Raw genomic sequence first — 16,051 nt, 5'->3', positions numbered from 1 at the left:
TTCCCTATTAACTTCTTTACCTCAGAGTTAAGTCACACAGGGTGATTCTTAACACTTCTACTTTTTTTTTATTAATGGAATAAATTGAGAACAGTAATGATTTAATATCATTTTAAACGACAACCATTTCTGCTCTGTGTTTTTATCAAAAAACATAATGCCCCAATCTATGCCCTAAAGCGCTGCCCTTATGGGAGTAAAATTTGCCTTTCTAAAATTCAATGTCTTTGTTGCTCCAGTGTACATTGGTTTCCTGCACCAAACATCAAATGAAATAACATTATGGTCACTGTTACCCAGGGGTTCAACCATTTGCTATGCGTTCTGGGTCATTAGAGAACACTAGATCCAATATAGCATGGTTCCTGGTTGGCTCCTCAACAACCTGTGACATAAAGGTGTCATGCAGCAAGTTTATAAACTTGTTCCCATTTACTGTCCTGGCAGTACTATGGCTCCAGTCAATATCAGGATAATTAAAATCCCCCATTATTATCACTTGCCCCAAACTAGCAGCCTTTTCTATTTGCAACAGGAGCTGAGCCTCCTCCTCTTCGCTTACATTAGGGGTCCTATAGCATACCCCTACAATTCAATTGGTAGATTCTTTACTATCTGTGAGAAGCTCAACCCATAAGGATTCAGCTCCCTCTGTTACCCCCATCAATTCCTCCTTAATATTTGCTTTTAATTCCTGCTTAACGAACAGACACACTCCTCCTCCTTTTCTATTGCCCCTGTCCCTCCGAAACAATGTATAACCCCCAATATTAACTGCCCAGTCATGCGACTCATTCAACCAAGTTTCAGCAATGCCAATCACATCATATTTCCGCTTCAGCACTAGTACCTCCAGCTCTCCCATTTTACCAGTCAGACTCCTTGCATTAGTAAACATACATTTAATACTGGTACCAGCATGCTATCCCGAAGCAAGTCTCCTCCCCCATTTTCCCTTACTATGCCCACTACCTCACCTATCCTGTCTACCACAGAATTACCCGCTGCACCCTCCCCCCCACTCCTAGTTTAAAATCTCCTCCAACCCTCTATCCATCTTGTCCCCCAAAGCAGCTGCACCATCATCATTGAGGTGCAGCCCATCCCTGGCAAAGAGCCTGTAGTCGATTGAGAAATCAGCCCAGTTCTCCAGAAACCCAAAGCCCTCCTCCCTGCACCAATCTCTCAGCCACGCATTAATCTCCCTAAGCTCCCGCTGCCTTCTTAACGTTGCTTGTGGCACAGTAATATCCCTGAGAAAATTACCTTGGAAGTCCTCGTCCTTAACTTTGCTCCTAGTTTTTTAAAATCATTGAAGACTTCCCCGCCTCCTCTGACTTTGTCATTGGTACCTATGTGTACCAAGACCGCCGGGTCTTAACCAGCCCCACCCAACAATTTGTCCATTCGATCCACCACATGCCGAACCATAGCACCAGGCAAGCAACACACAGTTTGGCATGTAGGGTCTTTCTGGCAAATTACCCTATCCACCTTTCTAATAATAGTAATAATAATAGTAATAATCCCCTGCAACTATAGCCTGCCTTCCCTTCCTAGCACTACTCCCCCCACCTGTATTAGAGGTGCCGGCTCCCAAGTTGCTCTGAGAGTCAGCCTGCTCCATACATGCTAGCTCAGAGCTGTCTTCCCCAGCATCTTCATCTAAAGCGGCAAATCTGTTGGTTTGTACAAGCTGTGAACCAGCCCCCCTACCCTTGTGTCCCCTACTGCCCCTCTTAACTGTCACAAACCTGTCTCCCTCATTAACCTCCACTGTCCCTTCTTCATCCCCCCCTAGGATCAGGATCACATACATGTGACAAGATCCACACCGGCAATCATACTTGAACTCATATTGCCACTGGATACTTACAATGCCTGCTAAACACTTTATTCACATGCAACACTTGGATCACATGCAACAATCGCTGTGCAGTCTGTAACTTATAGAGGTTCAAACCAGATAGAGGTCCCTGGTAAGGCCTCACCTGGAGTATGCGGTGCAGTTTTGGGCTCCAGTCCTTAAGAAGGATATTAATGAGCTGGAGAGAGTGCAGAGACTGCAACTAAACTGGTAAAGGGGATGGAAGCTTTAAGCTATGAGGTTAGACTTTCAAGGTTGGGGTTGATTTCTCTGGAAAAGAGGCGCTTGCGAGGGACATGATTACTCTGTACAAATACATTAGAGAGGATTATAGGCAGATAGGGGATGCTCTTTTTTCCCATCAATGCACTAGAGGCCACCCCTTTAGATTAGAGAAACAGAGCTTCCATTTGAAGCAGTGTAGGTGGTTTTTCACGGTGAGGGCAGTGAGGTTGGGGAATGCCCTTCCTAGTGATGTTGTGATGGCAGATTCTGTTAATGCCTTTAAGAGGGGCTTGGATGAGTTTTTGAACAAGCATAATATCCAAGGCTATTGTGATACTAATATCTACAGTTAGTATTAATGTTTGTACATATAGTTATGTATGTGTTAGTATAGATTGGTAAGTACAGGTTGTGTGTGCTGGGTTTACTTGGAAGGGTTGAACTTGATGGACTATGGTCTTTTTTCAACCATATGTAACTATATAGCTCTCTACAGTTCAGTACAGAATGAAAGCCTTTGTCATATAAAAAAGGTATTTATTACAAATACATATTGTATTTGTATGTGTTTGTTAAAGAGATATAAACGTTTAATGTAAAAAGGAATATCTATACTTTTTAAATTTTCCTTAATTTTAAGGAGAGTAAAAATAGGAGAAACAATGGAAGCAACAACCATTTTAATTGGTTTATATATCAATTTATTAATAAGAGAAACTTGTTTGAATACCTCAAATACTTCAAATTTTTTGAGTTTACAAACTCAAAGAATTTAAAAAAAGTTGAAAAATTTGAGTTTAAAAATATGGCTTGACTTTGCCTAGAACAAATCCCACTGACTTCTATAGAAACTCTCTAGCTTTTATATGTCGAATCGTGAAAAAAAGTCAAACGTTGGTAAATCTCCCCCTATGTGTAAGTTTTTTGATCACTTCAAATGTAGAAACACATGTCTGGCACTGAGAGATACTAATGTCCATTTTTAAAAAATCTGATAATGAAATAATCTAATATAATCTATATAAAGCATACCTTGTAGTTATGTTATAAGTTTAGTGACTGTAACATTGAGAAAAGAGTTGGACCTCTCCACTAAGGGTGCCCTTATTGTAATTCTTGGCTCTGTGCCTTCTAACTTCTCTTCAATAACATCAGAATATTTTGCTTGGAGCCAAAGCTCTTTGACATAAACTGAAGTGCAGAAGGACCATTAAAGTCCTTGATTTGAATTGTTTTTGATATGTAACATTGTATAACTTTAACCAACTCATAAAAATTGCTGTAGAATAAAAACCAAATGTTACACATACATTTCTAAGATTTAAGAAATTGCAAAACTCCAGTGCTGCACCATTATCTCTAATGAGTTAATTTAATTATAAGATTCACAGCAAAGAAGCATGTTCTGCCAAACTACTTTGTAACCCTAGTGGGAAGCAGGTCAAGGGTCATAAGTGGCTGGGCACTATATAAGATTGGTTAGGTCTGTCACACATGGGATACAGATGTCTATTTTATCCTTAGGAAAGGGAGGGCAAAGTTATTTCCTGCACTCCTTGTGCAAGGCACTAAAGTGCAAATTCACTAATAGATGAAGAAGAGTTGGAAGTACCCTAAGGAAATAAGGAATAAGCAAAGGTAACTGCCTAGAAACCACAAGGCATAAAAAGGTGATATAATTCATGACAAGAGCAATTGTGTTTTCTGTTTCAGTGCTACTAGCTAGTACTCAGGAGTGGTAACAAAGCTGGTGCTGTCTGCCTATTTTTATACACTGCCCCTATTGTGCTTTCTCACTGTAAAATGTAACTGTATTTAGCTATGTTAGGCTAAAGCTGGCCATACACGTGGCCATCGGTCGCACGAAACATCGTCAGATCCGCCACACACAGTCAGGGCTGAAACAGCAGATAAGGAGGTAGAAACAATAGGATTTCTACCTCCTTCTGCTGATTCAGCCCTGACGGCAGATTTTGGTCAGGCGTCTTCTATGGCGCCCGATCAAAATTTTCTAACCTGGCCGATCAGCGAGTCGTCCGATATCAGCAGCTTCCTGCGATATCGGTCGACTCGCCGACATGCCATACACGCACCGAATATCGTACGAAACGAGGTTTCGTACGATAGTATCGGTGCGTGTATGGCCAGCTTAAGAGGAGCAACATCTGAGTGAGTTGAGGACCAAAGGTTTCTATCTAATTCATTATGTATAATCTACATTAATTACAAGATCTGGAGGATTCTTTTTAATAACTTTTAACAGAACTAGGTGTCATATTTATTAACTGGAAACCAGTTCTATATAGGAGGATTTACAGAAATATTTCTGAATATATGACATTTATACGTGTCTTTTGGTGCAAAAACCCCAGCTAGAAAAGTTGTATTTGTTTATATAATTTGTACTGTATTCTTTCCTAACACTAATTAGGTTTGCACAGCCGCTTTTGCAGTAATAACAACTTTCAAATAGATCTCTACTGGTAAGAAATATTGAGAAATGTGAACAATTTTTCCTCTGCATAAACATTTTCTTTATAAATATTACATATGAGTATTGTGAGTTTGTAGCACCCAATTGGTAAATAGAAAAAAAGATTGCATGATGTGTAGTCTGTGTTGACACACAGTCTGTTGTTTATAGATAGATTTTCTCCAGGTTGTGAAGGTAAGTTGGAAAATTATGTGTTTTATATTATTATGTTTTAATTTTAAATGGATTTTTTGGATTGAGATTAGGACTTTGACTGGCCCATTGTAGGACCTTCATCTATCTTTTTGATTTATAAAAAAAAGAAAAACATTTTGTAAACCTTAATATTTAAAACAAGAGCATTCACAATGCCCCACATTGTGTATAAACTACCAAAAACATCCTCAATCTGCAATTTTTTTGTCCTTTGCCTACTGCATGGGGCATTGCATGAACAGCTGCAGGCCGCTCCACTCATTTCAGTTTGAACCTATTGTGGCCTGTGTTAGCCTGCGCTAAATTCAAAAGGGGTGGGTGGGACAGGCACGGAGATGTCCTCCTTCCCACCCCCTACCTGCCAGGGTCCTTGCAGGTCATAAGGGCCTTGTCATCACTGCCTCCTGATGCTGCTCTTTGCAGGGAGCACCTGATTTTTAATCCTGTGCTCCCTGCAAGGAGCAGCACATGCCTAGGCTCAAGTGCTTTTAAAATAAGCACTAAGGGGTGCACTCACTGGGGGTGAGGGATTGAAATACATAGTATATGCACATAGTTAATACTACCCCTTTTAATCTGCCACAAATTGTAACAAAATAGAATAGGCATATTAACACTTCTATCAGGGACAGACTTAAAGAATTGGATATGTGATACTTACTATCCCTGAGGTAGTTGAGATGAGAAAGTAAAACCTCTGTGTTATATATGGATGTGCTACGCAGAAAATCCTCTTTGCTCATTTTACACAGTTCCTTGCCATCAATATTTTGAAAGAGGGTGCAATCAATTTCCACAAGTCCATATTCCTTAATTGCCCACTCCAGCCATTGGCGTACATGGTCCTGACTCCATAAGGTGGGATCTAGACATAAAAAGATGACATCAGATACAGGGTTATTCTTTTAAAACAGTTTTGCAAGCAGTGCTATCTACAGATACTTTTTACCATGTTATAAACTAGGTAATATGTGATGTCTCTGTGTGGTTTCATTTCAGTTATAGTTTATAAAAACAAATTATAAATGAATGCTATGCATGAAACATGTAAAGAACTTTATTGCATGTTTTAAGCATTCATCTGCATTTTTGGTGCAAGCTGCCTTTTTTTAGTGCATGCTAGGAAGACATTATTTAGGGCAATGACACACAGGGCCATTTGTCACCTGTGGGAAATCTGCCCATGCAGCAGGCATAAAAGAACTCAAAATACTTTAAAATATTCCCCTCTTTTTGACAAAAGCTTATTCAGCTGTGTTTATGTAGAAAAGGTGCATAAACGCTATCTGAACTTTCAGAAATAAATATAGATAGATTTTAACTGATTCCAAAGACTGAAAGAAAACCAATGTAATGTAATGCCACCCTTATTGTGTTCCATTGTGAAATGATGGATTCTGAGTCTTAAAGTCCCTCTTCTTTCCAGAGAATTAGGGGCACATTCATTAAAGTATGACTGGTCCGATTACAAAAAACTTGTATTCTCGTATTTTTAAAGTTTACAACTTTTGCGTATTTTCGTAAGTAAGAAATCTTCGTATTCAAACTAACTGAATTTTTGTGACTTTTGCAATCATCAGAAATTATCGGATTTCGTGATTTGAATTCGTACTTTAATGAATGTGCCCCTAAGTGTACCACCCTCTACAACAGGCAGAGGGACTTGGAGAAGATAAGTCACCTGCTGTAGTAAAGATTTATCGTGAGTGAATAATCTCCCGTGTGAGAGATTGGGAAGATTAGTCCCCCATGGTAGCAAAGATTTGTTATGGGCACTAATCTCCTTGTGTGCCTGAGCCTAAAGAAGGATGGGAACTGGTGCCTGTGAACATGGGTTTCTTTCAATCTGTGGAATCAAATATGTTTCTATAAAAAAAAGTAATATTTATATTTATTTCTGGAAGTTAAGATAGTGTTTATGCATTTTCTAACATAAAGCCATGTCATTGCTAGAATGTAAGCCTAATGGAGGGTGTTGTTCATATAGCATCAATTTTCAGGTACATTAAGGGGCATATTTATTATGCTGTGTAAAAAACGTTGAGAATATTCACCACACATCGCCTGGCTTCGCCGTGTAAAAACGGCGTAAAATCGGCATAATTTTTTTACGCGTTTTTTCTTCCACCGGAACTTATGGAAAATAACGGCGTAATATCCGGCGTTCAGACGGCAATCTTTTCCATTTATTTTACATAGCTTTTTACTCCATTTTTTTGGCGAATTCGTTTTACACAGCATAATAAATAAGCCCCTTAATCTCTCTCACACATCTATATAATGATAAATGCATATTGTAAAGTTGTGAGCTCTCCCTGGTTAGAAGGTCCCGTTAATCTGTTACATACCTGCAGGCACAATAACTCTTCTTTCATTTGTGGTCATATTTGGAGGAGGGGGACCATTTTTTTCATCCATGTAGCTATTGTAAGTCACTGCATTGTTCTCTGACCCTCCAATAAGTTTACTACACTTGCTGATGCTACAGTCCACAGGTGACTCCCTAAAAGAAATATAATTGAGATTATTATTGTTGTTGTATGTGAGTATTATAATAATTTAACTGTTCTTAACTGTAACAATAGTTCATTAAATAAGTGTGACAAATGTTTGGAATCTGAAATTGCATATCTTAAACATTATTAGCCATTAGTATCCAGTCTCTGCAACTGGAAACAATGTATACCCTATACCCTATAACTACACAGTTCTAGTACACCTGCACTTTTTCTAAGCATTAGAGAGCAGACTGGTTTACACCAGTGCTGTTTGCTGTGAGGTGCTGCATAAGAAATCCTCTACGGTATTATATAGCAAGCCTTAACATATATAATAACGTAAGCTACAGAATCTGTTCGGGGTCGCAACTCTTTAAAAATTCCTCCAAAGAACATGTAACTATTTTTGGTGTCAAAAATACACTAGTTAGGTTTACTAGTTACACTGGGTTGGAGCAGAAGGAAAGAACAGGCACCACCCTGAATCCAAATAACATATTTAAAATTGAAATCCAGTTTGGATTCAGAGAGCTGTTGTGCTTTCATCAAAGGATAATTGCATTTCTCAGTACTGTCTGTTTAGGGCAGTGGTTCCCATACTGTGTGACTAGCCCCTGTGGAGGAGCCTGGAGAAGTTGCAAGTATGGCTGGAGTATGCAAAAGTAAAGGCTGTACATAACTCCACCATCTATCTGGGATAAATACAGTATATATCAGTTTAATTCGAGGTCTATTAAATAATCACCATTAATTTTGTGCAATCAAAAATGTGATGCTTACTGGAAATAAGACTGATTTTGCACATTACAGAACAAGTTACATAGTGCTTTGCAATAAACTATAACAAATGGGTCTCTTACAATTAGAGGGCCATGCTGACATGAGAGCCTACAATATAAAAGCTATTGATCATATCGTGTGTTATACTGAATCGGGACTTTACTACTTAGAATTGACAGTCTTTCATTGTCCTCATATTTTTCATATCTTTTGGACTGTCATAAAATATTTTAATATATTTTAATATTATATTTTCACACACTGTCCCTGGAATCTAACTCTTTACACATGGTTCCAACTACAACTGGATAAAAAATTCAGATGTGCAGGAAACCTTCAACTGGCTTCTAGAGGTTTATACTATGATATTTTTGTTTAAACAGGTACGGAATTTATTATTCAGAATACTTGGGACCTTGGTTTCCCAAATATGGGGTCTAATGTGGAGCACCATAGCTCTTTTTAGACAATTGTAGTATCCACTTGTGGCTTGTCTTGTAATCTGCAAATTTGTCCAGCTTTGCTTTGGCAAAAAATTTGTGAAATGCTGAAAATTTGTGAAACGCATTGGGCATTTTTTTACACCAGACCTTTTGCAGTGCCTTTTTCAGTAAACAATATATTAGAGTCTATAAACATTTTTTTTGCAGCAAATCTTAGAAAACCTGGCAAAAAAATCATCAACAGTGGCTACTTGAACATTTGATAGCACATATACCTAATATAATATAATTTTGTTCAACTAGTTTTAGGAATCAGAGGAATGAAAGCCAGGAATCCAGAATATCACAACCAGACAAATACTCTTTCAATAACAACTGCATACAATAGACTTTTGAAAACTATTTAAAACTATTGAAAATGTTAAATTAATGTATACACGAGGGCACATTTACTTATCCACGAACGAGCGTTCATTCAATTGGTCCAACCGTATGTCGACTTTTTCGACGCTTGCGCGACTTTTTTGTATTTTTACCACAAAAAATTGGATCGGTTTTGCCGCTGTTTACAATCCTATGGTACGAAAATGTTGTGACTTTCGGATCGCCAATACGATATTATCGTGACTAATATGATTTTTTCGTAAGAATTTTCGTGATATTTGCAATCTTCAGAAATTTTCGTTTTCAATCCGAATTTTTCCCATTTGGGATTCGAACTCGTGTTTTCATAAATCTGCCCCTAAGAATTAGATTTTCTAATATTATTTAAAAGCAGGGTGGAAGACCCCCTTTAGGAAGTATCTATGGATTTTGATGTACACTGCACTAAACAAGAAAACAGTGACACAAGTGATTTTACTTTTCTAACTTCCTGTTCAGATGAGCAACAGAGGGAGGAGTTAAAAAATCTAATTACTAGTCCAGCTTTCTTACAGGTTTCTGTATAAAATATTTTATATTTGTACTAATAAACAGACTGAGTGCTGTTCTACTAGGTCTTTACTCTTCCCAAAATGGATTTTTGGAAGAACAGCACATAATGTACCTTGCACCGCTGTTACTTCAACTGTAGTTACATCTCTATTTATCACCTCAACAACCACTATATACAGTATAGATTAATGTGCAATCAGTCTGTTTCCACTTACTATTGCAGACACTATACTTAGCATTATAAAAACCCCTCTACTACCAGTGAACAAATCAGGTTGCTTTGTGTATGTTGACATTCTAAGCTTTTTTGGAAGTCATCATAGTTCAAACCATTTCACAATACATTACAACAGCAAGTTGTTATTGTCACTAGCAACAGAACTGAACAGTAATGCTGTACTGAAAGAAAAGGGGGATTTTACTTAGTAATGTGTTTCTGATCTCTCAAGTGGGTTAGCAGTTCATCTATAATTTTTTCCGAATGTCTGTGCAGGGCTGCCGATGCTGCAAAATGGATATAAGATGTTGACTAACATATGTTTGAATTTAAGTTTTCATCTTTGGCTACTGTTTTTCCAGGCAGCAGACCAAAGAGCTCATTACAGTCCCTAGAGGATATGGAAGATAACTGTTTTGAGGGTGTAACAGAGGTACAATTGTTAGGTAGCAGCTCCCATCTTACACATGTAACCAGTTACAGCACACATGTGTTGGCATTTCACTTTACAACTATGTTTTGTTGCACAAGGAAATGCAACCAATTTCTTTTTGGTTAGTGCACTTTGTGTTTCTCAAATGAGGCTGAATACACCAAAATAAATACATACATAGAAAAAAGCTATTGTTAAATCATATTAAATCAGGCCCATAGGTTTAAATGATAGATTCAAATATAAAAAAGTTTCACTGCCTAAGTGTTAACCTTCATCAGTAGCTATGTAAGTTATGTAAATCCAACAAAATATTAAATTATGTAAGCGTTATGGATATGCTTTAAAATGTATCCTATTATCTATGCCATTAGTTATAACTGCTGCATAGTGATGTAATTTGTGTTGCATAACTCACTGAAACTTTTCAAATACAAGGACATTACCTGTATAGAAATAACATTATTGCCTACAACACACATGGAATTTTTGTGACTGTGGTGCAGCCAGAGATTTAAACACCTTTCTTTGCCTGTCACCTCTACCATCACTGCCTATGGCAGTTGCTGGCTTTGTCAAGTAAGGACCATGGCTACACATGCTGTAGTATTCATAAATGAAGCCAAACTAAGACCAGTGCCTATCAAAGACCAGAAGGATTTATTTTCGACTGCAAGTGCAGTGTGCAAACTGCACTTTTGGGCAGGGCCATTTTAATAAACGGCAAAAGCGGAATTAGCCCACCACCATCAGACCTTTCATCTGCTATAACCTTTTATTAAAGCATTCCCAAGAAATGGCAGACCCCTCATTTAATCCACTTAGTGAGCATAGCCTTAATATATTATTTATAAAAGACAGAAGGGCGGATTCACTAAATTGCGTTAAAACGTGCGCTATTTATAGCATGCGGTAACATTTTTAGCGCATCTAATTTTTCATGTCTTAACGCACGATTCACTAAAAGCATACTTGCGTTAATTTATGCGCGATACTGCATGCTTTATTTTAGTCGCAAAGACTATTTTCGTGTGGTATTGGACGGTACATACGCTAATCAACGCCCCGCGTATAAATAGTCGCCGCGTATAAATAGTCGCCGTGTATAAATAGTTGCCGCATATAAATAGTAGCCATATATAAATAGTAGCATATAAATAGTAGCCACATAGAAATAGTAGCCACATATAAATAGTAGCATATAAATAGTAGCATATAAATAGTAGCTGCATATTAATAGTAGCAGCATATAAATAGTAGCCGCATATAAATAGTAGCTGCATATAAACAGTCGTGTGAATAAACATACGCCATGTTAGCCATACATGCCAATACTTGCGGAAAATTACTGTACTGAAAATGACCATTTCCCTACAAACTGGAGGCTGCATCACTCTAGCGCCAACACAGACTTGAATAAATAACACTGCAAGTCCATATTGTGTTGCCAAAAGCTCATTAACTGTACTTTTCTATAATAACCGCCTGGCCCAAGTAGGTGTTAATTTTCGCATAGACTAATGCGATATTTAGCGCATCTAAGTGTTTGTGAATCATGCGTTATTTCGGCGCGCGAATTAACACATGCGTTAAAATTAATGGCAATTCAGAACAAGAGGTGGGATGGGCGTACACACAAGCACTACAGAGAAGTGTAAGAAGCATCTTTGGATACAAGTATCTTTAATGAATTTTCCCCTCCCCAGCAAGATAACAGGGAACATGCTATACACGAAAGCTTAACATAGTAACATAGTAACATAGTAAGTTGGGTTGAAAAAAGACATACGTCCATCAAGTTCAACCATAATGCCTATACCTAACCTGCCTAACTACAAGTTGATCCAGAGGAAGGCAAAAAACCCCATCTGAAACCTCTCTAATTTGCCTCAGAGGGGAAAAAATTCCTTCCTGACTCCAAGATGGCAATCGGACCAGTCCCTGGATCAACTTGTACTAAGAGCTATCTCCCATAACCGTGTATTCCCTCACTTGCTAAGAATCCATCCAGCCCCTTCTTAAAGCTATATAATGTATCAGCCAGTACGACTGATTCGGGGAGGGAATTCCACAACTTCACAGCTCTCACTGTAAAAAATCCTTTCCGAATATTTAAATGGAACCTCCCTTCTTCTAAACGGAGTGGGTGCCCTCGTGTCCGTTGGAAGGACTATACATTAAGACTGCAGAAACCTCCTGGAATTAACCCCTTGCCCTCTGGCTTTATAAAGCTGCATGACAATAATGCAAGGCACTGGACAAAGTACAAGTTAACTAAAAACATGTGCGTGACGGAGGGGGGGGGGGGGGGGGCAGTTGAAACAGCAAAAGTGCTCAGAGGTGCATTCTAGCCTTTCTTGGGGTTCTTGCATCTGCACTATAATGTAACTACTGTAAGTATTGCTGACACCATTCTTAAATATCAATGCACTGCTGCCCTGTACACAGTTACAGAGGTAAAAGTAGGTCACTACATGGAATTTAAAATCACAGTTTGGTGCCTTAAGTGCAGGGATATTAAGTAATCAGCCCAAGGCAGGAGTTACATGTCTCAATAAAACTCAGGCTTTCTCAAACCAAAGTCATATTAAAGATAGGTAACTGTTTGTATAGGTATGTGTGGTAAAGAATAACTTTCTAGAAAATGAATTAGTAAGAATAAGGATAAAGTGCTTCAGCAAGACTTAGGGGCAGATTTATCAAAATGTGAGTTTAGAGCTTAATACATAAAAACTCAGCCATGTTCTATTCATTCTTATGGGATTTTAGAAGTTAGAACTCACTATTTGATAAATATGCTTCTAAAAATCCCATAGTAATGAACGGAACATGGGTGAGTTTTTATGTATTAAGCTCTAAACTCACATTTTGATAAATCTGCCCCATAGACATTAATATAGTAAATAAAGACAAAATGTTAATTTCCAAGTTACTTACTAGAACTTTCAATTATACTTAAAGGAGAAGGAAAGACAAAGTCACTTGGGGGTGCCAAAATGTTAGGCACCCCCAAGTGACTTTAATCGCTTACCTTCTACCCCGGGCTGGTGCCCCTGTTAGGAGAGAACAGCACCAGCCCGGGGTAGCAGCGAGCGCTTCCTCCTTCCTGAACGATCGTGCGCGCATGCGCAGTAGAGTGAAAAGCCAAACTTTGAACAGAGAAGTCGGCTTTTCACTCTACTGCGCATGCATTTGTCTGGGACAATTGGCTGCAGCGCGAGCAGGAAGGAGGAAGCGCTCTCGACAGGTACCCCGGGCTGGTGCTGTTTTCTCTTAACAGGGGCACCAGCCCGGGGTACAAGGTAAGCGATTCAAGTCACTTGGGGGTGCCTAACATTTTGGCCTTTCCATGTCCTTTAAAATACATGGATATCTGTGGAAACACTTATTTATACATATATATGTGTGTGTATATATATTATGTATAAGTATTTGGAGAAATTTAAGGCAGTGGGTTACTGAAAATGCATGTTAAAAAAAATACATCCACTTAGCATCGCTAACTATGGAGATTATTAGAACTAGCCATGCCAACACCTTGTGGAGAGCTAGAATGCATTTATGGGCTAGCAAGTTACCCAAGAGGTAGGTTCCATTTTTGGTAGAGATAGAGCAATATAACTATATAAATGTTTCCATCGTTTCTTATTATAGGTAATTTTTGGTATGGGGTACTGGATAGAGAATGAGGAAGTGATTAGTACAGAAAGGAAAAAAGGGAGTGAAAGAGAGAGATAGACAGAGAGAAAAATGTCTGGACATTAAGAGTTTTTAATCTTACCTGGATCCATTCATGTGCTCATATTCCCTTTTAATGTTAACCCGCATAGATTGGTTGATCCAGTCCTGCTGAGGGGGTATGGAGTTGATTTTGTGTGGCTGACCATAATCAGGGTTTGCTGATGCAGTCATATCCACTTTGGAGAGATGAGATGATGCTCCATACGCTGAGTCAAAAAGTGATTGGTCGTCACTCACCACAGACAGAGCTTCCTGTGAGAGAAGAGAGCAATTAAATAGGAAAGCTCATGCTGAGCTTGCACATCATAGAAACAAGATGTGAAAATGAAAATAATTATAATATATTTCATAGAGCACCTACAGAAGAACTCCCAAAAATCTGTCTATTGGTACCAAAAGACTGCTATATGTTTTACCAAGCAGCTTACTTTTTCCCAAAAATGTATACAACAACGGAGATTACCGAACTGCACATATACAAGAACTGTACGTGCATTTAATGACATCTTTGGGATAAACCACAGAATCAGAAAGGAGTATGGTAAGGTAACTGGAGATAAAGAGGATTGCACATTATCACTGATGACTTAGAGTGGACACAGTTCTGTGAACAGTCACATAGTAGTTACATGAAACAGTCACATGAAAAATGGGACAATATTTTTTAGTTTTTTTTAATTATCATTTACAGCACTGTAGTGATATTTAATTTATTAAAGGAAATCCAAAACCTAAATTATGTATATAAAAGTTGTTTTACATACTGAACTTGCTGTATTCGCCCAGATGTTCAACAGCCCTATAACAGTAATGATCCATGCCATCAAGATTGTCATTAAGAGTTCCCCATCTAAGAAATTGTTGGGCCATATTTTAAGTGTTACTGACAATGCAAATGCTCATTGTGCTTTGGGATGTTATTTAAAAACTTAGTTTAGCAGTCATCTGAATAGTAGCAGAAAAATGGTGTCTGTCATAGAAGCTGGTGGTGCAGGACTGATTATTGTTTGTGATTCAGAATGTGCTAGCTTCTATGTTGCCATGCAATGTGAATCTGATGCATTACTAAACAGCCTTGTATTTGGAATTTTATATTGTATGTATACTGTATATTGCGAGTCAGTCCCTAACCTAACAGATACCCCAAAAAGAAGGCGTAGCATTTCTGGCCTAATTCTTTGCTGAACTTTAGTTCTCCTTTAAATTAATTTCAATATATGGTTGGGAAGAATAAGATTTCTTGGCTGCGCAGCAGAGGACTCCTTTTTTGTGGAATCACAACGTCATTATGCCTCCCTTAACATAATTCAGTATCCACTGTCATCCTCAGAAAACACCCCAGTTAACCTATCATTATACAATATCTATCAATGCTGTTACTAACCATAGGAGCTGCCTAAATACTGGTAGGATAGCTTTTAGTGGCAGCATCATCAGGCTGCTACATAAAAATATTTTTTCCAAAGTGTAAATTAAAAAGGCCCACATCATTGTAGGGAATAGTTATTAAAATATACTCATGAATCACTTATTTGGTTCTAACAACCATTCCTTACATCCAAGGAACATGTCATAGTCCCTTTGATCTCTGCTATTCCCTGGAAAGAAAAAAAGCCCTGTGTACCCAAGTAAAAAAAAACAAAAACCCAAAAAACAAAATGCTGGAATAATAATGGCATAAATCAACTGTTTCTATCATTTTTCTGTGCAAATCATGGCAGAAAATTATTTTTAAAAGCTGTTCAACTTTAAAAAAGCTTAAAGCTTTACATTTTTTTTGCTTTAGGTAACCCCAGTTGCAGTTAGTGCATGTTACCTGCAAATTCTTGCAACAGTTACAATTACAAAGAAAATGAAATGAAAACAGAAAATATACTGTTCAAGGGGCACATGGCAAATTTGAAATTAGGTGGTAGTTATGTAGTATAATAAACAAATGCTCTTATTCCTTTTGAGTTGCATTAAGAAAAAGGTGCATTAAGTTGCCAAGGGGACAACCAATCACAGTGCAACGTCTGGCTTTCTCCTTCTTGTCTCCATTACGTGGAACTGACACAAGGCCTTTTGTGTAGATTTAGTCTGTGAGCTGTTTATATGGCCCTTGGGATATATAGGCTTCAGTCAGTGTGAAGACTTCTTTTCACATTCCTTCCAGAGGCACAGCAAGAACAAAGTTTATTTCAGACGAATGGACCAAGTGTAAATGCTGTCAACATGAAACT

General features: G+C 38.1%; 1 protein-coding gene across 5 annotated transcripts in view; it reads right to left on the bottom strand.

Annotated features, from left to right (window-relative positions):
- Positions 1-16,051, bottom strand: part of fli1 (Fli-1 proto-oncogene, ETS transcription factor) — a 57,890-nt gene that overhangs the window by 25,396 nt on the left and 16,443 nt on the right. For all 5 annotated transcript variants that reach the window (XM_018095217.2, NM_001102719.1, XM_012965869.3 and 2 more), the window contains 3 exon segments: positions 13,870-14,081; positions 7,130-7,284; positions 5,443-5,646 (listed from right to left, as the gene is read on the bottom strand). In XM_018095217.2, coding sequence (XP_017950706.1) covers positions 5,443-5,646; positions 7,130-7,284; positions 13,870-14,081 — 571 coding nt within the window.

The sequence above is a fragment of the Xenopus tropicalis genome, chromosome 7, assembly GCF_000004195.4.
Source record: "Xenopus tropicalis strain Nigerian chromosome 7, UCB_Xtro_10.0, whole genome shotgun sequence".
Taxonomy (NCBI): domain Eukaryota; kingdom Metazoa; phylum Chordata; class Amphibia; order Anura; family Pipidae; genus Xenopus; species Xenopus tropicalis.
This window is presented reverse-complemented; position numbering and strand designations above follow the sequence as displayed.